Source organism: Anomaloglossus baeobatrachus, chromosome 7, assembly GCF_048569485.1.
Source record: "Anomaloglossus baeobatrachus isolate aAnoBae1 chromosome 7, aAnoBae1.hap1, whole genome shotgun sequence".
Taxonomy (NCBI): domain Eukaryota; kingdom Metazoa; phylum Chordata; class Amphibia; order Anura; family Aromobatidae; genus Anomaloglossus; species Anomaloglossus baeobatrachus.
Genome location: NC_134359.1, coordinates 182,909,844 through 182,937,135, shown reverse-complemented (window position 1 = coordinate 182,937,135; position 27,292 = coordinate 182,909,844). Strand labels below are relative to the sequence as shown.

General features: G+C 47.3%; 1 protein-coding gene across 5 annotated transcripts in view; it reads left to right on the top strand.

Annotated features, from left to right (window-relative positions):
• TNRC18 (trinucleotide repeat containing 18) overlaps nucleotides 1-27,292 on the top strand; it is a 1,341,710-nt gene that overhangs the window by 922,127 nt on the left and 392,291 nt on the right. For all 5 annotated transcript variants that reach the window (XM_075317830.1, XM_075317829.1, XM_075317828.1 and 2 more), the window contains one exon: nucleotides 21,383-21,523. In XM_075317830.1, the coding sequence (XP_075173945.1) occupies nucleotides 21,383-21,523 (141 nt within the window). The remainder of the gene's footprint in view (nucleotides 1-21,382; nucleotides 21,524-27,292) is intronic.

Sequence of the window (27,292 nt, the reverse complement as noted above, 5' to 3'; positions counted from 1 at the left end):
CCGCAGCACCGGGAGGACGAGCAGCAGTGGAAGGAGGAGAGCAGGGAGTACAGCATCAGTGGAACAAGGAGACGTCAGGACAGAGCAGCAGTGGAAGGAGGAGAGCGGTGAGTACTTGGTTTTTTTTTTTATATATATATGAGTACACGGTGGTCAGAGGCCTGGAGTGGGGAGGCTGCATTATACTGTACATGGAGGCCTGGGGTGGGAAGGCTGGATGATACTGTACATGGAGGCCTGGGGTGGGGAGGCTGCATCTGTACATGGAGGCCTGGGGTGGGGAGGCTGCCTGATACTGTACAAGGAGGCCTGGGGTGGGGAGGATGCCTGATACTGTACAAGGAGGCCTGGGGTGGGGAGGCTGCATGATACTGTACATGGAGGCCTGGGGTGGGGAGGCTGCCTGATACTGTACATGGAGGCCTGGGGTGGGGAGGCTGCCTGATACTGTACATGGAAGCCTGGGGTGGGGAGGCTGCCTGATACTGTACAAGGAGGCCTGGGGTGGGGAGGCTGCCTGATACTGTACAAGGAGGCCTGGGGTGGGGAGGCTGCATGATACTGTACATGGAGGCCTGGGGTGGGGAGGCTGCATGATACTGTGCATGGAGGCCTGGGGAGGCTGCATTATACTGTACATGGAGGCCTGGGGAGACTCCATTATACTGTACATGGAGGCCTGGGGAGGCTGGCAGCATTATTATACATGGAGGCCTGGGGAGGCTGGCTGCTATATTATACATGGAGGCCTGGGAGGCTGGCTGCTATATTATACATGGAGGCCTGGAGAGGTTGGCTGCATTATTATACATGGAGGCCTGGGGAGGCTGGCTGCATTAGTATACATGGAGGCCTGGGGAGGCTGGCTGCTATATTATACATGGAGGCCTGGGAGGCTGGCTGCTATATTATACATGGAGGCCTGGAGAGGTTGGCTGCATTATTATATATGGAGGCCTGGTGAGGCTGCATAATAAACATGAAGGACACCTTATACATTGAATATAGATGTGTAATATACATAGAGGTCTATGAGGCTGCATTATACTGGAGGTCTATAGGGCTGCATTAAAATGGAGGTCGGGGGGGGCTGTATAATACAAAATGAAGGGACACCTTATACATGGAATATAGGGGTGAATTATACATGGAGGAGTATGGGGCTGCATAATACCATCTGAAGTTTTATGGGGTTGTGTTATAATACATATAGGACTATGGGGGCTGCATTATAATATATGGAGGACTATGGAGGCTACCTTATACATGGACTATGGAAGTGCATTATAAAACATGGAGGACTATGTGGTGCAGTATAATATATGGAGAACTATGGGGTGAATTTTAATACATGGAGAACTATGGGAAACGCATTATAATTGAAGGGCTACTTTATACATGGAGGATTATGGGGGTGCATTATAATATATGGAGGGCTATGTATCTGCATTCTAATATATGAAGGGTTATGTGAGACCCTTTATACAATTATTTGGAAGGCTATGTGGGGGCTGTTATAGTATTTTGAGAACTTTATACAGGGGGGACAAAGATACAAGTATGGGATGGAAATGTTTTGTGCTGAGGGAAAAAGGTTCTTTCCCTCAGCAGCCAACTTTCCCATGCTCTGCTATACATCTCTCAGCACCCAGCTTTCCCATGTTCTGATATACATCTCTCAGCACCCAGCTTTCCCATGTTCTGATATACATCTCTCAGCACCCAGCTTTCTCATGCTCTGATATGGGAAAGCTGGGTGCTGAGGACAAGATAAATATCAGAACATAGGAAAGCTGGGTGCTGATAGAGGGATTTCAGGGTGCTGTGGGTGAGAGCCAAGTGTCAGCGTCATTATCCTGTACCCCGAGTGTCAGTGTCATTATCCCTTACCCCATACCTCCCAACCGTCCCGGATACAGCGGGACTTTCACGCTTTACGTTGTTTGTCCCGTTGCCACGATCGGGACGGCCGGCTCCCGGGCTCCGCCCACCCACTCTCTCTCCGCCTCCCTGCTTTTCCCTCCTACCATCCCAGTAGACGTGGCATAACAGAGAGGAGCGCTGCCTGTGCTGCTGCTGGTACAGTAAAATCTCCCCAGCGCTGATTTCCCTCCCTCCCCCCCCTCACCCCCGGCCGGCCGCCTGTCTGTGCGGTCGGCCGGCCGCCTGTCTGTGCGGTCGGCCGGCCGCCTTTCTGTGCGGGCGCCCCCCGGCCGCCTGTCTGTGCGGGCGCCCCCCTGCCGCCTGTCTGTGCGGGCGCCCCCCTGCCGCCTGTCTGTGAAGGCGACCGGCCACCTCACTGTGTGGGCGACCGGCCGCCTCACTGTGGCTCCCTGCGTGTCCATGCTGGAGGCCCGCCGGCTGCCTGCGTGTCCATGCTGGAGGCCCGCCGGCTGCCTGCGTGTCCATGCTGGAGGCCCGCCGGCTGCCTGCGTGTCCATGCTGGAGGCCCGCCGGCTGCCTGCGTGTCCATGCTGGAGGCCCGCCGGCTGCCTGCGTGTCCATGCTGGAGGCCCGCCGGCTGCCTGCGTGTCCATGCTGAATGGGTGTGGATGGGGAGTGGATATGGGCGTGACTGTGAAATGGGTGTGGTTAGGGGGCGTGGCCTAAAAATTTGCCGCGGCGAAACTTTGTCCTTCTTTTCCTTCTTTAAAAGTTGGGAGGTATGCCTTACCCCAAGTGTCTGTGTATGTGGAGGGGGGGCCCAGGTCTAAACTTTGCACCGTGGCCCATCCAACTCTAGTTACGCCACTGGGTGGTGCATTATATCTTTTCCCCACTTTTAAATATTAGGTCACAGCCTTAGGTCACAGCCCCTATATAATTATTAGGGGATTGGTTTCTAATTTAATATTTCTTGTCAGTGTCCCTATACTTGATTATTACTGTACGAAGCATCAACTGCTGTTTTTTGTCAAATTGATTTTAATATTCAGACTTTGTCACTTTATTTTTTAGCCTTACATTGGCTAAAATTTGGGATATGATATACGTTCCAGTGCTGTCTGTTATAGAGTTCTTACTCTTTAGGTCCATTTAGTGTTATAACTGTCTTCAAGTTGTGTAAAGTATTGCAGCTGAATCTCATGTTGGTGTGGGACTGTTTTAGAAAAGAATCAACCAGGCTTTTCTAATTCAGAACAACCCTTATAATAATAATAAAGTTTATTTATATAGCGCCAACATATTCCGCAGCACTTTACAATCCGGTGGGGGGTTGTATAGACAAAAACAAACCAAAATAGTACATAATTCAACAGCTACAGTAGGATTGAGGGCCCTGCTCGAAAGCTTACAATCTATGGGGAAAAAGGGGGACACAAAAGGTGAAGCACACTTGTATATCTGGCCCGCCATCATTATGCTAGTTTATTGGTTACATATAAGGATGAATGATCTGGTCTTTAGACAGTAACCTTTTGGGTGCCCTTACGTGCTACTGGTTGTATGTAGGATGTGAGGACAGAAATCGGAAAGAGAAGGTTACGAGTAGCATTTAGAAGGTGGGACGAGGGAAAGTTATTATGATAAGCTTGTATGAAGAGATGTGTTTTTAATGTACGCTTAAAATCTTGGGGGCTGTATATTAGTCGCATTCTTTGGGGTAGTGCATTCCAGAAAACTGGCGCGGCACGACAAAAGTCTTGGAGACGGAGGTGTGAGGTTCGTATTATGGAGGATGTTAGTCTAAGATCATTTGCGGAACGAAGGGGGCGGGTAGGATGATAGACAGAGATGAGGGATGAGATATATGGTGGTGCAGAGAACTATGACTATATTTTCATTATAAATAGTGTTAGGGCTCTTTAAAACGTCCATGCAATTTTGTACAATGTCTGACTGCAATACACAGACTGGTCACAGCTCTCTCAAACCAAGCCTGACTGATTCATTCATTACCATGCCGCTGTCACGTTTGGGTCAGGAGACTTGCAAACAGTCCATGCATTGCGATCAGAGATCGGACCAAATTACACAGACGTGTGAAAAATCCCTTACTCGAAAGCTGGACATACAATAACTTGAATTCATGATTGTTTATTAAAGGATGAAAACTGACTTTGCCTGATTAAGATGCCTAAAAACTGCACTGGACATTCTTAACGATGAACCCTCTCCCGCAATTATTATTATTTATTTATTTATTCCATGGTGCTGTACATGAGAGAGGGTTACATACAGAGTACATCTACAAATTACAATAGACAGACTAGTACAGAGGGAAGAGGGCCCTGCCCTTGCGGGCTTACATTCTAAAGGGTTTTGGGGAGGAGACAGTAGGTGGGGTGTAGGTTGGGTGGCAGCTCCGCACGGTGGTGGGGCGGCAGCTCCGCACGGTGGTGGGGCGGCAGCTCCGCACGGTGGTGGGGCGGCAGCTCCGCACGGTGGTGGGGCGGCAGCTCCGCACGGTGGTGGGGGTCATTGAAGATTATAGGCAGTTCTGAACAGATGGGTTTTCAAGTTCTGTTTGAAGTTTGCAAGTGTGGTAGATTGTTTGACGTGTTGAGGCAGCGAGTTCCAGGAGACTGGGGATGCTCGGGAGAAGTCTTGGAGTTGGTTGCGTGAGGAGCGAAAGAGAGGAGGAGAGAAGGAGATCTTGGGAGGACCAGAGATTAGAGTTGAGCGCGGTTCGAGGTTCTCCAGTTCGCGGCTCGAGTGATTTTGGGGGCTGTTCTAGATCGAACTAGAACTCCAGCTTTTTGCTAAAGTTCGATAGTTCTAGTTACGTTCGAGAACGGTTCTAGCAGCAAAAAGCAGGGCTTTTTACAGCTACAGTGTGCAGGAGCCATCGCTGGCAGCCTGCCAGAAGCTGGTAACCAAGATAAACATCGTGTATCCAAGCAAAGCGCTTTGGTTAGTAACCTGATATTTATCCTAGTTACGTGTGCAGGAAGCCGACACTTCCCCGCTCAGCTCACTCCGCCCCCTCCTGCACGCGGCATGTACACATACATACACACACACACACACACTCACACTCACCTGTCCCCAGCCATGCAGTCCACGACACTGACGTCCTCAGCGCCACATGACCCCGCTAGGCTCCACCCACTTCGCACTCCGCCGCCAGCACACATGGCTCCACCCACCTGGCACTCTGCACACATGGTCCCGCTAGGCTCTGCCCACCTGGCACTATGCACACATTACCCCGCTAGGCTCCGCCCACCTGGCACTCTGCACACATTACCCCACTAGGCTCCGCCCACCTGGCACTCTGCACACATGTTCCCGCTAGGCTCCGCCCACCTGGCACTATGCACGCATTACCCCGCTAGGCTCCGCCCACCTGGCACTCTGCACACATGGTCCCACTAGGCTCCGCCCACCTGGCACTCTGCACACATGGTCCCGCTAGGCTCCGCCCACCTGGCACTCTGCACACATGGTCCCGCTAAGCTCCGCCCACCTGGCACTCTGCACACATTACCCCGCTAGGCTCCGCCCACCTGGCACTCTGCACACATGGTCCCGCTAGGCTCCGCCCACCTGGCACTCTGCACACATTACCCCGCTAGGCTCCGCCCACCTGGCACTCTGCACACATTACCCCGCTAGGCTCCGCCCACCTGGCACTCTGCACACATGGTCCCGCTCGGCTTACCTGCGGTGATGAAGTCCCGACCTCAGCGCTGTCACTGACCTCCATGGCCGCCGCTTGTCACATCACCTTCTCTCGCTTCCGACCCGAGACTGACTAGCGGTGACATCACGGGCCTCTCACGATACTTGGCTGTGAAGGTCATTGAACTCAGTGACAGTTGCTGTCAGCAAAGCAGGAGATCAGCGCAGGTAATGTACCTCGCTGACAGCAGCACTTGTCATCCCCTGCAGTGACCTGGGCTGACCCATTGATGTTAGCTCAAGTCACTGCATTGCTCTCCCAGCCAATGGGGAACATCCTGCTCTTCATTGACTGGGACAGTGTGGATCGTCATGGCAACCCCTTGGATTACACCAGACCTGGATTTGTTTTTCTTTCTAATAAATTGGTTAAAGAGGGAATGTATTGGGGAGTGTTTTTTCAAATAAAAATGTGTTTGTCGTCTATTTTTTTTTATTACTGACTGGGTTGGTGATGTCGGGTATCTGATAGACACCTGACCTCACTAACCCCAGGGCTTGATGCCAGGTGACATTACACATCTGGTATTAACCCCATATATTACCCCGTTTGCCACCGCACCAGGGCACGGGATGAGCTGGGGCGAAGCACCAGGATTGGCGCATCTAATGGATGCGCCACTTCTGGGGCCGCTGCGGCCCGCTATTTTTAGGCTGGGGAGAGTCCAATCACCATGGACCTCCCTAGTCTGAGAATATCAGACCCCAGCTGTCTGCTTTACCTTGGCTGGTGATCCAATTTTGGGGGGACCCCTACGTGTTTTTTTTTTTTTTTAAATTATTTAGTTAATTTAAAATAACAGCGTGGGGTGCCCTCAGTTTTGGATTACCAGCCAAGTTGAGGCTGCCAGCTGTGGTCTGCAGGCTGCAGCCGTCTGCTTTACCCGAGCTGGCTACAAAAATAGGGGAACCCCCACGTCATTTTTTTTTTTTTTTCATTTTTTTGGCTAAATACAAAACTAAGCACCCGTTAGTGCCACATGAAAGGCACCAAAGAGTGCAAAATTACAAAATGCAGGAGAGTGGGACATTATGTGTCTTTCTGCCATTATAATGACAGAAAAGACTGATATGAAGTGTACAAGCACAGGAAAATCACCAGAGCGCTCTACGCTGTGAAAAGCAGTAGAAAATGGCACTGGAGTGAACATGTGACCGTCTCATGTAGGTTGAAGCTATGGATCCTTGGTAAATTTATGTATTTTCCCTCCTTCAGTTTTTTTGCAGTACACAAAAAAAACGGAAGGCACACGGATGACAAACAGATGACATACGGACCGTCTATGGAACGGAAACGGATGCCACACGGATGCACCCGTGAAAAAAAACGGACTGTTTTTTTCAGACCACAAAAATGGATCGGTCGTGTTAATGTAACCTTATTCTGATCTGCCGTTTATAAACAGCAGGCAGAAATAAGTGAATAACGCCCCCCAGCGTCAGAAAATCTCCGGGGTTTCAGGGCTAGCTGAGACCCTGGAGATCATGATTCAGGACGGTTTTTCCGGTCCCCGCTCACGTGATCACAGGTATACACCGTATACCGATGATCACGTTACAGTAAATGACAGCGCCGGTAAAAAATTATTTATCTCCCATCTGGCATGAACAAACATGATAAATCTCCTCCCCGGTCCCCTCCAGTCCCCCGGTGTCGCCAAAGTGCCCCTCCGATGCCCTCCCAGAAATCCAAGATGGCCGCGCGCACAGCAGTGCGCCGGCCGCATTCACCCTACTCCTCTGATTTCTGTCGCATGTGCCATAATACATGCGACAGAAAACTCCTCCCCAGGCCCTGCCAGGTCACCCCCCTATAACCCCACCGGTGTTCCCCGGTGTCCCACGGTACCTGTGCAGCGTTGATCCCCCCACGGCCCTCTCCTTCACAATAGACGCTGCCGCATGCACAGAGCGGCTGTCAGCTCAGCTTCCTGTGTTGTGTTCAGACACAGTGAGTGGTAGTTATGCATTTGTAAGCTAAATGGGTGGCACGGTGGCTCAGTGGTTAGCACTGCAGTCTTGCAGCGCTGAGGTCCTGGGTTCAATTCCCACCAAGGACACCATCTGCAAGGAGTTTGTATGTTCTCCCCGTGTTTGCGTGGGTTTCCTCCGGGTACTCCGGTTTCCTCCCACAGTCCAAAGACATACAGCGCTATGGAATTAATAACGCTATATAAATGAATAAATTATTATTATTACTGCAATGCCCTGCTCATGAGGTAAGGAACATAATTGATCAGGAGAGCTATATACTACATTTCCAAATGGAGGGATTTGCTTTTATAGTTTCCCTACTGAACGACTACCAAACATGAGAGTCCGTTATACGCTACAAGAAAACACATCTAAATAGCGAGCTCTGTTGTTAAGTATTCATTCAGCTGGATAACTGGACTTAAAGGGGTATTCCATCTCCAAGATCCTATCCCCAATATATAGTAGGTGGAATAGCAATAATATCAGCAAATACCAATATTTGGAAATGTAGAATAGTTCTCCTGATTAGGCATGCCCTTACCTCATGAGCAGGGCATTGCAGCTTTGGTAGCAACCATTACGACATGGACTCTGCTGCTGTGGACCCGGGGAGAGTGAGTGCAGATTCATTGCACCCACACTCCTCACATGAAGTGTCTGCACTCCTAGAAAATGGGGGATACGTTCCCTGAGTGTCTCCCCCCCCATATTCTAGACGGTCCAGAGTCGTCGTGGGACCCCTTTATTTTTTTTCTTACAATAAATTGGTGAAAGAGGGAATGTTTTGGGGACTGTTTTTTCAAATAAATTTCTTTTGTCGATTTTTTTTTGTTAGTACTGACAGTTTAGGATGTTGGGTATCTAATAGACGCCATGACATCACAAACTGCTGGGCTTGATCTCAGGTGACCTTACAGCTAGTATCAACCCGATTTATTACCCCGTTTGCCACTGCACCAGGGCACGGGATGAGCTGGGGTGAAGCGCCAGGATTGGCGCATCAAGTGGATGCGCCACGTCTGGGGTGCCTGCAGCCTGCTATTTTTAGGCTGTGAAGGCCCAATAACTATGGACCTTCCCACCCTGAGAATACCAGACCACAGCTGTCCGCTTTACCTTGGCTGGTGATCCAATTTGGGGGGGACCCTACTTTTTTTGTATAATTATTAATATTTATAAAATAATTATAAAAAAGAGCCTGGGGGGACCTCCACATTGGATCCCCAACCACGGTAAAGCTGCCAGCTGTGGTTTTCAGGCTACAGCCGTCTGCTTTACCCTAGCTGGCTATCAAAAATGGGGGGACCCAACGTCATTTTTTTTTTTAACTATTTTTTAAATAGAAAAAATTAATGGGCTTTCCTGTATTTAGATTGCCACCCAAGGTAACGGCAGGCAGATGGGGGTGGCAACCCATAGCTGTCTGCTTTATCTGCGCTGAAAATCAAAAATACCGCGGAGCGCTATGTCATTTTTTTTAAAGATTTATTTTTACAGCACTGTGATGTCCAGCAATCAAAATACAGGGAAGCCCATTTTGTTTTTATTTATTTAAATAAATAATTAAAAAAAATATATATCGGCTCCCGCTGCATTTTTTGTATTGCTAGCTAAGGGTAATCCAAGCAGCTACTGGCTGCTAACCCCCACTGCTTGGTGTTACCTTCACTGGCAATGGAAAATCCAGGGAAGCATTTTTTATTTTTTTTGCCAAAAAACTACAAAAAAAGGACGTGAGCTTCGCCATATTTTTGTATGCTAGCCAGGTATAGCAGGCAGGTGCTGGAAGAGTTGGATACAGCGCCAGAAGATGGCGCTTCTATGAAAGTGCCATTTTCTGAGGCGGCTGCAGACTGCAATTCGCAGCAGTGGGGCCCAGAAAGCTCAGGCCAACCTGTGCTGCGGATTCCAATCCCCAGCTGCCTAGTTGTACCTGGCTGGACACAAAAATGGGGCGAAGCCTACGTCATTTGTTTTCTAATTATTTCATGAAATTCATGAAATAATAAAAAAAGGGCTTCCCTTTATTTTTGGTTCCCAGCCGGGTACAAATAGGCAACTGGGGGTTGGGGGCAGCCGTACCTGCCTGCTGTACCTGGCTAGCATACAAAAATATGGCGAAGCCCACATAATTTTTTTGGTGGGCAAAAAACTTTTGCATATAGTCCTGGATGGAGTATGCTGAGCCTTGTAGTACTGCAGCTGCTGTCTGTCTGTATGGAGAAGAGCAGACAGCAGCTGCAGAACTACAAGGCTCAGCATACTCCATCCAGGACTGTATGCAGAAGTTTTTTGCCCACCAAAAAAATGACATGGGCTTCGCCATATTTTTGTATGCTAGCCAGGTACAGCAGGCAGCCACGGGCTGCCTCCAACCCCCAGTTGCCTATTTGTACCCGGCTGGGAACCAAAAATATAGGGAAGCCCGTTTTTTTTTAATTATGTCACCTATTTCATGAAATAATTAAAAAACAAATGACGTGAGCTTCTCCCCATTTTTGTGTCCAGCCAGGTACAACTAGGCAGCTGGGGATTGGAATTGCAGTCCGCAGCCGCCCCAGAAAATGGCGCTTTCATAGAAGCGCCATCATCTGGCGCTGTATCCAACTCTTCCAACAGCCCTGAAGCCGGGTGGCTTGCTGGGTAATAATGAGTTAATACTAGCTTTGTTTTACTAGCTAGTATTAAGCCAGAGATTCTTAATGTCAGGCACATTTGACCCGGCCATTAAGAATCTCCAATAAAGGGTTAAAAAAAGACACCACACAGAGAAAAAATACTTTAATAGAAATAAATACACAGACACATTAGAGACTCCATCTTTATTACCCCCTGTCAGCCCTCCACGATCCATGGTCTTCTGTCTTTCTCGTTCAACAAATGCAGCTCTGTTCCATCACTGCTGCATGGGGAAGACGCTGCTTCTCGTGCAGCCTTCACTCTGTGAGAGATCAGTGCTGCTGGCTGTTAGCGGTAACAGCGATAACGCTGACAGACGTGTTACCATAGCAACGGTGCTCCGATCATGTGATTCCCGGAGCCACGGTTAGCGGTGACGTCACCACTAACTGCGTTGCTATGGCAACGGTGATCTCCGTTAATGACCGGCTGTGTCAGCCGGTCCCTAACGGAGCGGGGAGTCGACCGTGTGCTAGAGCATGTCGCCGGTACACGGCGATACACAAATGTGCACCGTGTACCGGAGAGTGCAATGACAGGACCTAGGACAGGACATGACGTCAAAGCCATGTGACCAGTCTGTAGCCAATGAGATAATAGCCACGTGACTGGTCACATGGCTTTTTTGACGACGTCACGGAAGGTCCTGTCAGTGCTGGTTATCAGGAGGACTCAGCGATCATCGGAAGGAATAGTGACAGGAGACAGAGTGCAGGACGCATCGCGGGCTCCGGTAAGTGTCATGGCAATGTTTATTAACTGTATGTGTACATTTATAATGCGTTTTTATGTGTTTGTGATTGCCTCCCATTATTTCCTATTGGTTCGAGTTCGGTTTGTCGAACGTTCGCCGAACCGAACTCGAACGGGACCTCGGTTCAGCGAACCGAGCTCGAGCCGAACCGTGGCTGGTTCGCTCATCTCTACCGGAGATTACGTTTTGGAGTGTAGCGAGAGATTAGTTCAGAGATATACGGAGGAGATAGGTTATGGATGGCTTTGTAGGTCAGTGTTAGTAGTTTGTATTGGATACGATAGAAGATTGGGAGCCAATGGAGGGATTTGCAGAGAGGAGAAGCGGGGTGGTATTGAGGAGAGAGGTGGATCATTCGGGCAGCAGAGTTAAGGATGGACTGGAGAGGGGCGATCATGTAAGCAGGGAGACCACAGAGGAGTATGTTGCAGTAGTCGAGGCGGGAGATTATGAGAGCATGCACTAGCAATCAATGTAACTGTATGTCAAGATTGCAGGTGATTCACTGCAAAAAAAATAAAAATTAAAAAGTAATCTTCTTGTGCAAAAGTAGTAAAACCAAAAATATATAGAAATCATGCAGCAAAATTGTAGCAGTGTCAACTACATCTTGTCCCTAAACAAAAAGAAGCCCTCATACAATTTTATTACAAAAATTTAAAACGATATGGGTATCAGAATATGGTGGGCAAAAATAAATACTAATGGGAAGTATTTTGTTCGTTAGTTGTTATGTTTCGGTATTGATACAATTTGTTTGCCAGGAGGTGTAGATTGGGTGCAGGAACATGGTGTAAAAATTTCAGCATGAAATCTGCATCTCTTGAGAAAAAAAACAATGCTGTTTTATGCCAGAAGATGTAAGACTGTAAAATCAGTGACCTAACCTGAAGTGAGGTCACTCAGTTAAATAAGGTCACCTGAGGTCAGGTTACCTGTGATAACAGTTGGAGGACCATGGGAACCTCCAGCTATGACCTCAAATAACTTAAGTGATGTCACCTCTGCCTGAGGCTCACAGCAAGCAGTCATGTTCCATAGCCATGCGCTATGCCTTCAGTAATGTAGCAGAGCTGGAATCGTAATGGCACCTCGTATGGACTACGTCGGACCTGGGTGTTTTGAGGTTTAATAAAGGGGTGAAAGAGGGTTTGTTTTTTTGTACTTTATTTCAAATAAAGAATTTTTTTGTGTTTGTGTTTATTTCTTTTCATTTACAGATTAGTAATATGAGGGTCTCATAGACGCTACCCATTACTATTCTACGGCTTAGTGGCAGTTGTGAGCTATCATTAACCCCTTATTACCCTGATTGCCACTGCACCAGGGCAATTGGGATGAGCCAGGTAAAGTTCTGAGATTGTCACATCTAATGGATGCGACAATTCTGGGTGGCTGCTATTTTTTGACTGGGGGGGCCCTATAAGCATGGGTCTCCCCATCCTGAGCATACCAGCTCTCAGCTAACGGCTTTATCATGGCTGGGTATCAAAATTGGGGGGGACCAGACACTATTTTTTTAAATTATTTATTTAAATAATTAACAAAAATGTCGCATGCGGTTCCTCTAATTTTGATACCTAGCCAAGATAAGCGCATGGCTGGGGCTGCAGCCGTATGCTTTATCTGTGCTGGGTATCACAATATGAGAAAACCCTACAGTAATTTTTACATTTATTTATTTTTACACTCTAGGGACACACACAGTGTTGTTCATTGCTTGCAGTCAGAGATACCACCACCACCCTGTATGACAGTGTGTCTGGTTGCAAGCAATCGGAGATGTATGGACTTGTGGTTGGCTGAGGAATATGGATGAGTAATAATGAGCAGCCACCAGAAGTAGCTTTACAGTAGCGTGGGAGACTCTTTAAATATAATGTTCTTGCTTTAATCCCCCTATAGCTTCTACCACCATTTTAAAGCGCCAAATTCTAGTCCCCATAGATTTATATGGGGACCGGTGTCCGGCCAGGTATCCTGGATCAATTTTGGGTTGGAACTGTTTTTATTTTTATTTTTTTGTTAAACCCAGTTGGACCGGCCGATCCCGGGTATTTGCGGGTCCACCCTTCACTAGTACTGACCCACAGAACAGTGAACACTAATTGTGGAGCACAACAAACATAAAAACAGTGGCAGACCTGCTTTTGTTTATATTCCTTTCTATGAAGGTAATAATAGTTTGTTAATTTTATATGTACTCTAAAATGATGTCACCTTCAAACATAAAGCGGGCTTTACACACAGCGACATCGCTAGCGATGTCGCTGGTGAAAGCACCCGCCTCGTCAGTTGTGCGTCACGGGCAAATCGCTGCTCGTGGTGTACAACATCACTAGGACCCGTCACACATACTTATTTTCCTAACTACGTCGCTGTGGCCAGGGAACCGCCTCCTTTCTAAGGGGGCGGTTCGTTCGGCGTCACAGCGGCATCACTAACCGGCCGCCCAATAGAAGCAGAGGGGCGGAGATGAGCGGGCCGAACATCCCGTCCACCTCCTTTCTTCCTCATTGCGGGCGGCCGCAGGTACAGTGATGTTCCTGTGGTGTCACACATAGCGATGTGTGTGGCCACAGGAACGACGAAAAACCGGCGTCCTGCAACAGCAACGATATTCGGGAAAGGAACGACCTGTCAACGATCAACGATTAGGTAAGTAATTTTGATTGTTAAAGGGAACCAAACATCAGGATTTTCGTGTATAAGCTGCAGCCAGTGCAGTACTGGCACTATCATGCACAGTGTGTACATACCATCAGGGGGCAGCTCGGGTGTTTAGTCAGTGAAATCCAACTTTATAAAGTTTGAAATTTCGTGCACTTTTTGATTGACGTGTGCACCTCTCTGTTAATGTCCGGGCGGGTTATGCAGGAGTTCCCCGCCCCCCCACCAGCCTTTTCCTCCCTCTCTCCTGATGTCCGGGCGGGTTATGCACGTGTTCCCCGCCCCCCCGCGCTGCCTGTTCCTCCCTCCCTCCGGCTGTATGTAAAATGCTAATCTTCAGAAACATCACGCCGGAGTGGGCCTCTGCGCATAGCGCTTATCTCCGGCGCCATGTTTCTGAAGCCCGCATTACACAGCTTGGTGTCTGCAGACTGCAGAACAGCTGATCGGAGGACGCGATCAGCTGTAGCTATGATGACGTGTCGCCTCAGGACACCGGGCCAGGACAGGAGCTTGCCAGCGACATCGGGGGTTAGGTGAGGTAAGTTCACAATGGACTCACATGACCCCGTGACGGCAGTGCTGCGAGACCCGGTCACGGTAGTGATATCGGGCGGCACTGTCTTCACGGGGTCAGGTGAATGAAATTACTAGCACCTGTGATGTCATTGCCCCAGCAGGCACGCACACATTATACACACACATACACACACTATATATATACACACACACACACACTGCTGTGTGTGCGCCCCTGCGTTGGCCTGGGCTCACCTTCTGAGTTCCAGGTTACTGCAGGAAAGCACTCACAGCTGTGTGTGTATAATGTGTGTGTATAATTTGTGTGTGCGCGTGTGTATAATTTGTGTGTGCGCGTGTGTATAATGTGTGCGTGCGCGTGTGTATAATGTGTGCGTGCGCGTGTGTATAATGTGTGCGTGCGCGTGTGTATAATGTGTGCGTGCGCGTGTGTATAATGTGTGCGTGCGCGTGTGTATAATGTGTGCGTGCGCGTGTGTATAATGTGTGCGTGCGCGCGCGTGTATAATGTGTGTGCGTGCGCGCGCGTGTGTATAATGTGCGCGCGCGTGTATAATGTGTGTGCGTGCGCGCGCGTGTGTATAATGTGCGCGCGCGTGTATAATGTGTGTGCGCGCGCGTGTATAATGTGTGTGCGCGCGCGTGTATGTGTATAGTGTGTGTGTGTGTGTATAGTGTGTGTGTATAGTGTGTGTGTGTATAGTGTGTGTGTGTGTGTGTATAGTGTGTGTGTGTGTGTGTGTGTATAGTGTGTGTGTGTGTGTGTGTGTGTATAGTGTGTGTGTGTGTGTGTGTGTGTATAGTGTGTGTATAGTGTGTGTGTATAGTGTGTGTGTGTATAGTGTGTGTGTGTGTGTATATAGTGTGTGTGTGTGTGTGCGCGTGTGTATATAGTGTGTGTGCGCGCGTCTGTATAATGTGTGTGTATAATGTGTGTGTGCGCGTGTGTGTATAATGTGTGTGTGCACGTGTGTATAATGTGTGTGTGCGCGTGTGTATAATGTGTGTGCGCGCGTGTGTATAATGTGTGTGCGCGCGTGTGTATAATGTGTGTGTGCGCGTGTGTATAATGTGTGTGCGCGCGTATAGTGTGTGTGTGTGTGTGTGTGTGTGTGTGTGTGCGCGCGCGCGCCTCTCTGCTGGGGCAATGACGTCACAGGTGGAAGTGAGGGGCTGCTCTCACAATCAATGGGGGACTTTTAGTTCTGCATTGAACGTACCAGGGAGTATGAGATCAACCCCAGATTTGGATCTCGGTGGACCTGGATTATGGATGTCACAGGGAATTAAATTTGAAAATATGGCGTCTATTGTGTTCTAATTTCTATTTTTATGTCTTTTCAGGGTCAACTTTGGAGAACGTCGGGGGACATCTAAATGGATTACGGCGGACCTTTAGCATTTTAATAATTTTGTTAATAAATTGGTCAACGAGGGATGGCGTCGGGGTTTTTTTTGTTCTAATAAAAAGTATTACTTTCAAATAAAGGAATTCGTAATGGGGGTGTCTACTAGATGCCCACCCATTACTAATACCAGGACTTGATGTCAGCTGGCAATTCACAGCTGTTATCAACCCCATATATTACCTCGTTTGCCACCGCACCAGAGCAACGGGATGAGTTGGGGCGAAGCGCCAGTATTGGCACGTCTGATGGATGCGCCACTTCTGGGGCGGCTGCAGCCTGCTATTTTTAGGCTGGGAGTGTCCAATAACAGTGGACCTCCCTAGTCTGAGAATATCAGACCCCAGCTGTCCGCTTTACCTTGGCTGGTGATCCAATTTGGGGGGGACCCCACGTTTTTTGTTTTAAATTATTTATTTAATGTAAAATAACAGCGTGGGGTGCCCTCTGTTTTGGATTACCAGCCAAGGTAAAGCTGCCAGCTGTGGTCTGCACGCTGCAGCCGTCTGCTTTACCCTAGCTGGCTACAAAAAATAGGGGGGACCCCACGTCGTTTTTTTAAAATATTTATTTTTTGGCTAATTACAAGGCTAGGCACCCTTTAGTGTCACATGAAAGTCACTAAAGGGTGCCAGCTTAGAATATGCAGGGGGTGGGACATTATATAGGTCTTTCTCATCTATCTATCTATCCATCTTTCCCTCTATCCATTATCTGTCTATCGATTATCTATATTATTTATTGCAGTTCAGCATAAAAAAAACGCAGGAACCAACCTGTGGAAAAACCGTGCGAAAGCTGCAGGAAAAGCGCATGCGTTTTTGCTGCGGTTTTGGTGCGTTGGTTGCACAAGCCACCTTCCAACATACATATCGATGAAAAATTAATTATACAACCGCAAGTAGCAGCAGCATAGGTGGCGAGGACGCGACAGGCAGCGGGGATAGGTAAGCTCTATGAATACTCCACCTCCTCCTACTTCTCCATCATCATTCTCCTCCTCCTCCTCCTCATAATCCTCCTCCTCCATCATTATTATCCTCCTCCTCCATCATTATTATCCTATTATACACACACTATACACACACACACACACTATACACACACACACTATACACACACACACTATACACACACACACACTATACACACACACACGCGCGTGCGCACACACATTATACACGCATACACGCGCGCGCGCACACACATTATACACGCGCGCGCGCACACACATTATACACGCGCGCGCACACACATTATACACGCGCGCGCGCACACACATTATACACGCGCGCGCACACACATTATACACGCGCGCGCGAGCACACACTATACATGCGCGCGCGAGCACACACTATACACGCGCGAGCACACACATACATGCGCGCGCGAGCACACACTATACACGCGCGCGCGAGCACACACATACACACACACACGCGCACACACATTATACGCGCGCGCACACACACACATTATACACGCGCGCGCACACATTATACACGCGCGCACACACATTATACACGCCAGCGCACGTGCGCACACATTATACACGCGCGCACACACATTATACACACGCGCACACACACATTATACACACGCGCACGCACACATTATACACACGCGCACGCACACATTATACACACGCGCACGCACACATTATACACACGCGCACGCACACATTATACACACGCGCACGCACACATTATACACACGCGCACGCACACATTATACACACGCGCACGCACACATTATACACACACGCACGCACACATTATACACACGCGCACGCACACATTATACACACGCGCACATTATACACACACGCACGCACACATTATACACACGCGCACGCACACATTATACACACGCGCACGCACACATTATACACACGCGCACGCACACATTATACACACGCGCACACACAAATTATACACACGCGCACACACAAATTATACACACACATTATACACACACAGCTGTGAGTGCTTTCCTGCAGTGACCTGGAACTCAGAAGGTGAGCCCAGGTCAACGCAGGGGCGCACACACAGCAGTGTGTGTGTGTGTGTATATATATAGTGTGTGTATGTGTGTGTATAATGTGTGCGTGCCTGCTGGGGCAATGACATCACAGGTGCTAGTAATTTCATTCACCTGACCCCGTGAAGACAGTGCCGCCCGATATCACTACCGTGACCGGGTCTCGCAGCACTGCCGTCACGGGGTCATGTGAGTCCATTGTGAACTTACCTCACCTGACCCCCGATGTCGCTGGCAAGCTCCTGTCCTGGCCCGGTGTCCTGAGGCGGCACGTCATCATAGCTACAGCTGATCGCGTCCTCCGATCAGCTGTTCTGCAGTCTGCAGACACCAAGCTGTGTAATGCGGGCTTCAGAAACATGGCGCCGGAGATAAGCGCTATGCGCAGAGGCCCACTCCGGCGCCATGTTTCTGAAGATTAGCATTTTACATACAGCCGGAGGGAGGGAGGAACAGGCAGCGCGGGGGGGCGGGGAACACGTGCATAACCCGCCCGGACATCAGGAGAGAGGGAGGAACAGGCTGGTGGGGGGGCAGGGAACTCCTGCATAACCCGCCCGGACATTAACAGAGAGGTGCACACGTCAATCAAAAAGTGCACGAAATTTCAAACTTTATAAAGTTGGATTTCACTGACTAAACACCCGAGCTGCCCCCTGATGGTATGTACACACTGTGCATGATAGTGCGAGTACTGCACTGGCTGCAGCTTATACACGAAAATCCTGATGTTTGGTTCCCTTTAACGGTCGTTCCTGCATTTCACACGCAACAACGTCGCTAATGAGGCCGGATGTATGTCACGAATTCAGTGACCCTCAACGACATCTCGTTAGCGATGTCGTTGCGTGTAAAGCCCGCTTTAGTCTGGTATGAAAACTAAAACTGGCTGTGATACTAAAGGGTTAAATGCAATTAACATCTAACAACCGCTTGTTGATTAATTTTTTTTTTCGTTCAAAGAAGCCACTGAAACCTTTTTCTGCACTTCATCGTGTAAACAAATTAAAAATTATGTGAAGCTAAGAAAAGGTATTGAAGATCTAGCACAAGGGAAAGTCATTGTTAGGCTATGTGCACACACTGCGTTTTTTTTTTACGCTGCGTTTGTGCGTTTTTTAGCGCTAAAAACGCACAGAAACGCAGCGTCTTTAAAAACGCATGAAAAAAACGCATGCGTTTTTACCGCGTTTTGGTGCGTTTTTGGCTGCGTTTTGGTGCATTTTTTCTCACTGCGTTTTTCTGCGTTTTTTTTATCAGTGAACATTGCCATTAAAGATTGTTGAATAAAAAAAAAAAAGGTCTGATGTCATTTCCTTTTTCCATATGTTCATCATTCTCCAGTAGTGTATGCAGGAGCGCAGACCGCTGCAGAACTACAAGGCTCAGCATGCTCCATCCAGGACTGTATGCTGGAGGGAGAGTCAGGGGGGAGTCAGGGGGAGCAGACCTACTGGATGCAGGAGAGAGAGCAGACAGCAGCTGCAGAACTACAAGGCTCAGCAAGCTGCATCCAATAGTGCATGCAGGAGAGCAGACAGCAGCTGTCGAACTACAAGGCTCAGCATCCTCCTTCCAGGACTGTATGCAGGATTTCTTTGCCCCCCCCAAACAAAAAAATGACGTGGGCTTCGCCATATTTTTGTATGCTAGCCGGGTACAGCAGGCAGGTACGGGCTGCCCCCAACCCCCAGCTGCCTATTTGTACCCGGCTGGGAACCAAAAATATAGGGAAGCCCTTTTTTTTTTTATTATTTCATGAATTTCATGAAATAATTAAAAAAAAAAAATGACGTGAGCTTCGCCCAATTTTTGAGTCCAGCCAGGTACAACTAGGCAGCTGGGGATTGGAATCCACAGTGCAGGGTGCCCATGCTTTCTGGGCACCCCCGCTGCGAATTGCAGTCCGCAGCCACCCCAGAAAATGGCGCTTTCATAGAAGCACCATCTTCTGGCGCTGTATCCAACTCTTCCAGCTGCCCTGATGGGCTAGCTGTATATTGTCAGCTGGCACTAAGCCCGAAATTCATGATGTCACGCCAATATTAGACATGGCCACCATGAATTTCTAGTAAAGATAAAAAAAAACACCACACAGAAAAATATTTTTATTAGAAATAAAACACAACACAATTAGTGACTCCATCTTTATTGAAATAAAGCACCCCCCTCCGCAGTAATCCTGGGTCAAGAGTCCCGCGCCGTCCAATCCAGATCCAATATCATCTGATCGGTTTGCTGGAAGGCAAAGCGATCAGATGATGTGTCAGGATCCAGGATGTGAATCACATCACACATCAGCTGATTGTATAATCGGCTTTTATACAATCAGCTAATGCATCGGTGCAAAAAAAAAAAAAAAAAAAATACTCACTTATGTGCTGATTACCGGCAACTCCTGGAGCGAGTCTGATTCTGTCTGATCGCTGCAGGAGCTGCTGGTAATCAGGGATCCTGACGGCATCCGCTGATAGGTTAAACCGGCCGGGCGCTGGCGTCAGCGTCACCCCGAGACTTACGATCAGCTGATGCGTCAGGTGACTGCATCAGGTGATCCATCGCCAGGTCCTGCAGGCATACGTACCCGGGGAGACTGCACACAGCCGGAGCGGCGGTACCGTGAGAGGAGATGGGAGCGGGCATGGCACCGGGAGTCTGCAGACAGGTGAGTATGACTTTTTTTTCTACTGTTCACTTTTGATTTCGCAGCTGCCTCCACCTCCCACCCAGACATGGCGCCGCACGGCAGCATACATGCACAGGACTGGAGGTGGAAGCGGCGGTGACGGTAGCGGGAGGATTCACGCTTCTGTATTTACTGACAGAAGGAATCCTCTTCCTGTACATGTCACTTTACTACCCACCTCCTGCGTTTATAGCTGCGTTTTTTGGTCTTAGAAACGCACCAAAACGTACCAAAATGCAGCTATAACAACAATTTGCGTTTCTCATTGCGTCTTTCAACATTCCATTGCACTCAATGGATGAAAAATGGTGAAAAACGCGGGAATAATTGACATGCTGCGTTATTGTGGTCACCACAAAAACGCAGCTGAAAAAAAAACGCTGTGTGCAGACAGCAAAAATGAAAACTCATAGACTTTGCTGGGGAAAGCAAAGTCATGCAGTTTTCTGGGCAAAAATGCACCCAAAAAACGCTCAAAACCGCCGCGAAAAACGCACTGTGTGAACTTACCCTTAGGCCTTGTGAGCACGCTGCTTTTTTTGCTGTGTTTTTGCAGATTTTTAGGTGCAGTTTATGGTCCTAAACTGCATGTATGACCTTCCCCAGCAAAGTCTATGAGAAATCCGAAAGGCCGTGCGCACGTTGCTTCTTTTTTTGCCTGCAGTTTTGGTTGTAGAAAAAAGAAGTAGCATGTCACTTCTTTTCTGCATTTTTCCCTGCATTTTGCCATTGACAATGTTTAAAAAAAAAAAAAGTCCAAAATGCACCAAAACGTGGCAAAAACGCACAGAAAACGCATGCGTTTTCTCGGCCACAGGTGCGTTTTCGCTGGAGAAACAAAACTAAAGTATGCGCACATACCCTTAATTTGTTTTTATTGCCGCTAACATTTGGTTGGATAAACAAGTCAAATTGAATTTTGTTCTGCAACAAAAAGATGACTATGAAATCAAAGGCATCTGATATCAGTATAAATATCAGTTTTTTCTTTTTTTTTTTCTCTAGAAAAAAAAGTTTAAGGACACTTCTTACTTGGCTTCCTCAGATGTGTGTGGTATTTTATCTCAGAATAAACTAAGTGAAATTAATTCCATGCCATGTCGGAAAAATAAAATGAAGTTAATGCCTAACGGTTTGAAAGAAGAGGTAAGAATACAAGTAAAATAAATTGGGAATAGGAAATCTTCTATAGAAAAGACATGATACTTATTCAATTAGTTTAATAAGAAAATTGTTTGTTTACATTCATCTCCTGACATATTTTATTTGAAAATCATACTTTGTAAATTTTTAATCCGACTGTATGTCATAGTTTTTACCAATGTTATTTGTTTTGTTTCTCCTTTTGTATATGTCTACTGTATATTATTTGTTTGATATAGCATGAAGTAATGCTATACAGCACTATCTGTTTTATTGTTTTTGTTAGAACTGTTTTATGTAAAAACTTTGAAAACCTAATAAAAAATTATTGAATCATATAGAAAAGACATGAAGAAGTTAAATATTGATTAACTAAACTCAAATGTATTTATACTCTTAGACCTAGGTATTTGGCTTGTGGAAGCAAAACTAAACCCTCCTGACAGCTAAGCAAACATGCTTGCTCTATGGCCCCCTTCATTACATATATGCAAGATCCATTCCCTTGTACAGTTAGGTCCACAAATATTTGGACAGTGACACAAGTTTTGTTATTTTAGCTGTTTACAAAAACATGTTCAGAAATACAATTATATATATAATATGGGCTGAAAGTGCACACTCCCAGCTGCAATATGAGAGTTTTCACATCCAAATCGGAGAAAGGGTTTAGGAATCATAGCTCTGTAATGCATAGCCTCCTCTTTTTCAAGGGACCAAAAGTAATTGGACAAGGGACTCTAAGGGCTGCAATTAACTCTGAAGGCGTCTCCCTCGTTAACCTGTAATCAATGAAGTAGTTAAAAGGTCTGGGGTTGATTACAGGTGTGTGGTTTTGCATTTGGAAGCTGTTGCTGTGACCAGACAACATGCGGTCTAAGGAACTCTCAATTGAGGTGAAGCAGAACATCCTGAGGCTGAAAAAAAAGAAAAAATCCATCAGAGAGATAGCAGACATGCTTGGAGTAGCAAAATCAACAGTCGGGTACATTCTGAGAAAAAAGGTATTGACTGGTGAGCTTGGGAACTCAAAAAGGCCTGGGCGTCCACGGATGACAACAATGGGGGATGATCGCCGTATACTTTCTTTGGTGAAGAAGAACCCATTCACAACATCAACTGAAGTCCAGAACACTCTCAGTGAAGTAGGTGTATCTGTCTCTAAGTCAACAGTAAAGAGAAGACTCCATGAAAGTAAATACAAAGGGTTCACATCGAGATGCAAACCATTCATCAATTCCAAAAATAGACAGGCCAGAGTTAAATTTGCTGAAAAACACCGCATGAAGCCAGCTCAGTTCTGGAAAAGTATTCTATGGACAGATGAGACAAAGATCAACCTGTACCAGAATGATGGGAAGAAAAAAGTTTGGAGAAGAAAGGGAACGGCACATGATCCAAGGCACACCACATCCTCTGTAAAACATGGTGGAGGCAACGTGATGGCATGGGCATGCATGGCTTTCAATGGCACTGGGTCACTTGTGTTTATTGATGACATAACAGCAGACAAGAGTAGCCGGATGAATTCTGAAGTGTATCGGGATATACTTTCAGCCCAGATTCAGCCAAATGCCGCAAAGTTGATCGGACGGCGCTTCATAGTACAGATGGACAATGACCCCAAGCATACAGCCAAAGCTACCCAGGAGTTCATGAGTGCAAAAAAGTGGAACATTCTGCAATGGCCAAGTCAATCACCAGATCTTAACCCAATTGAGCATGCATTTCACTTGCTCAAATCCAGACTTAAGACGGAAAGACCCACAAACAAGCAAGACCTGAAGGCTGCGGCTGTAAAGGCCTGGCAAAGCATTAAGAAGGAGGAAACCCAGCGTTTGGTAATGTCCATGGGTTCCAGACTTAAGGCAGTGATTGCCTCCAAAGGATTTGCAACAAAATATTGAAAATAAAAATATTTTGTTTGGGTTTGGTTTATTTGTCCAACTACTTTTGACCTCCTAAAATGTGGAGTGTTTGTAAAGAAATGTGTACAATTCCTACAATTTCTATCAGATATTTTTGTTCAAACCTTCAAATTAAACGTTACAATCTGCACTTGAATTCCGTTGTAGAGGTTTCATTTCAAATCCAATGTGGTGGCATGCAGAGCCCAACTCGCGAAAATTGTGTCACTGTCCAAATATTTCTGGACCTAACTGTATAATATATATATATATATATATATATATATATATATATATATATATATATATATATATATATATATACACACACACACACATGTATATGTATATACAGTCATTTGAAAAAGTTTGGGCACCCCTATTAATGTTAACTTTTTTTCTTTATAACAAAATGGATTTTTGCAACAGCTATTTCTGTTTCATATATCTAATAACTGATGGACTGAGTAATATTTCTGGATTGAAATGAGGTTTATTGTACTAACAGAAAATGTGCAATCCGCAATTAAACAAAATTTGACCAGTGCAAAAGTATGGCCACCCTTATCAATTTCTTGATTTGAACACTTCTAACCACTTTTTACTGACTTACTAAAGCACTAAATTGGTTTTGTAACCTCATTGAGCTTTGAACTTCATAGGCGGGTGTATCCAATCATGAGAAAAGGTATTTAAGGTGGCCACTTGCAAGTTGTTCTCCTATTTGAATCTCCTATGAAGAGTGGCATCATGGGCTCCTCAAAACAACTCTCAAATGATCTGAAAACAAAGAATATTCAACGTAGTTGTTCAGGGGAAGGATACAAAAAGTTGTCTCAGAGATTTAAACTGTCACTTTCCACTGTGAGGAACATAGGAAGGAAATGGAAAAACACAGGTACAGTTCTTGTTAAGCCCACAAGTGGCAGGCCAAGAAAAATATCAGAAAGGCAGAGAAGAAGAATGGTGAGAACAGTCAAGGACAATCCACAGACCACCTCCAAAGACCTGCAGCTTCATCTTGCTGCAGATGGTGTCAATGTGCATCGGTCAACAATACACCGCACGTTGCACAAGGAGAAGCTGTATGGGAGAGTGATGCGAAAGAAGCCGATTCTGCAAGCACGCCACAAACAGAGTCGCCTGAGGTATGCAAAAGCACATTTGGACAAGCCAGTTACATTTTGGAAGAAGGTCCTGTGGACTGATGAAACAAAGATTGAGTTGTTTGATCATACAAAAAGGCGTTATGCATGGAGGCAAAAAAAACACGGCATTCCAAGAAAAGCACTTGCTACCCACAGTAAAATTTGGTGGAGGTTCCATCATGCTTTGGGGCTGTGTGGCCAATACCGGCACTGGGAATCTTGTTAAAGTTGAGGGTCGCATGGATTCAACTCAGTATCAGCAGATTCTTGACAATAATATGCAAGAATCAGTGACGAAGTTGAAGTTACGCAGGGGATGGATATTTGAGCAAGACAATGATCCAAAACACCGCTCCAAATCTACTCAGGCATTCATGCAGAGGAACAATTACAATGTTCTGGAATGGCCATCCCAGTCCCCAGATCTGAATATCATTGAAAATCTGTGGGATGATTTGAAGCGTGCTGTCCATGCTCGGCGACCATCAAACTTAACTGAACTGGAATTGTTTTGTAAACAGAAATGGTCAAATATACCTTCATCCAGGATCCAGGAACTCATTAAGGCTATGTGCGCACTAGACCGTTTTTCCCGCGGATTTACCCGCGGATTTGCCCCGGAAATTTCTTGAGAAATGTCTGCAATCTTTGTGCAGACATTTCCCATGAAATTCAATGAGAAAAAAAAATAGCTGTGCGCACTGTGCGGATTTTTCTCAAGAAAATTTCTTGAGAAAATTTTCTCGAGAAACTTTCTTGAGAAAATGTGCATGTCCATTAATTTCCGCAGGTACCGGGGGTATTCCGGGGGTATTCCGCAGGTAGCAATGATGTGCGGTATACCACCGGAATAGCCGCGATTCACCTGCGGTAATGCACATCGCTGCCTGCGGTTTTGCAGGAAGCGATGTCATTATGCCAGGAAGAGGAGCAGAGGAAACACACGTCGCACTCCCTGGACGCCGCACAGAAGCACTTCCGTGCGACCTCCAGGTGCCCGTGCAGTGTGTGTCCTGCTCCGGCCTCGCGGCTGCCTGCACTGCAGGGTGTCAGTGTCTGCCCGCAGTGTCAGCAGCCTGTCACGCTGCAGCGCAGGCAGACACTGACATCCTGCAGTGCTGGGAGCCGCGGGGATGACGATCGCTGCTGTCAGGAGGTGAGATCATTACCTGCTGTGACGATCTCCTGCCTCCTGACGTCAGCGCTGTCACTGCTGTCTATGCCCGACTCGCGAGCGGCCCGAGACTGTCACTAGCGGTGACGTCACGGGCTCTCGCGATAAGTCAGTGACAGCGCTGACGTCAGCAGTACAGGAGATGATCACAGAAGGTAATGATCTCATCTATGCTCCTGATGGCAGCGCTCGGCATCCCCTGCAGTGACCTGAGCTGACCTATTGATGTTAGCTCAGGTCACTGCACAGCTCTCCCAGCCAATGGGGAACATTCTGTTCTTCATTGACTGGGACAGCGACTATGGTATGGATCGCCGTGCCCCCCCCCCCCCCTTATTGGATTACGCCGGACGTGGAATTGATTGTGCTCTTTTCAATAAATTGGTTAAAGAGGGAATGTTTTGGGGAGTGTTTTTTCAAATAAAACTTTTTTTGTTGTCTATTTTTTAATTATTACTGACTGGGTTGGTGATGTCGGGTATCTGATAGACGCCTGACCTCACCAACCCCAGGGCTTGATGCCAGGTGACATTACACATCTGGCATCAACCCCATATATTACCCCGTTTGCCAACGCACCAGGGCGCGGGATGAGCTGGGGCAAAGCGCCAGGATTGGCACGTCTAATGGATGCGCCACTTCTGGGGCGGCTGCGGCCTGCTATTTTTAGGCTGGGGAGTGTCCAATAACAGTGGACCTCCCTAGTCTGAGAATATCAGACCCCAGCTGTCCGCTTTACCTTGGCTGGTGATCCAATATGGGGGGGACCCCACGTTTTTTGTTTTAAATTATTTATATAATTTAAAATAACAGCGTGGGGTGCCCACTGTTTTGGATTATCAGCCAAGGTGAAGCTGCCAGCGGTGGTCTGCAGGCTGCAGCCGTCTGCTTTACCCTAGCTGGCTACAAAAAATGGGGGGACCTCACGTCATTTTTTTTTAATTATTTATTTATTTTATGGCTAAATACAAGGCTAAGCACCCTTTAGGCTGCTTTCACACATCCGGCTTGAGCTCTGCGGCTCAATCCGGCTGTGCAAGCTATGCAACGGATGCGGTGAAAACACTGCATCCTTTGCATAGGTTTTTCCTTTGCGGCCAGTCCGGTTTTTGCCGCTTGCGGCATGCTACTGAGCATGCGCAGTGGCAAAAACCGCATGCGGCGGCCGGATGCGGTTATTGCCGCATCGCGCCGCATCCGGCCGCCATAGGCATGTATTGAAAAATGTGCCGCATCGGCCGAATGCGGCGCGATGCGTTTTTTTTTGCCGCACGAAAAAACGTGCCAGGTAACGTTCCATCCGGCCGCCGCATCGGCTACATCTGCCGCATGCGGCAAAAAACGGACGGAACGCAAGGCCATGCGGCACAATGCGGCACTAATTAAAGTCTATGCAGGAAAATCGCAACCGGCAGCAAAAAAAAAACGGTTGCGATTTTCATGCAAAGTGCCGGATTGTGCCGCATAGCAAAAACCGGAGGTGTGAAAGTAGCCTAAGTGCCACATGAAAGTCACTAAAGGGTGCCAGCTTAGAAAATGCAGG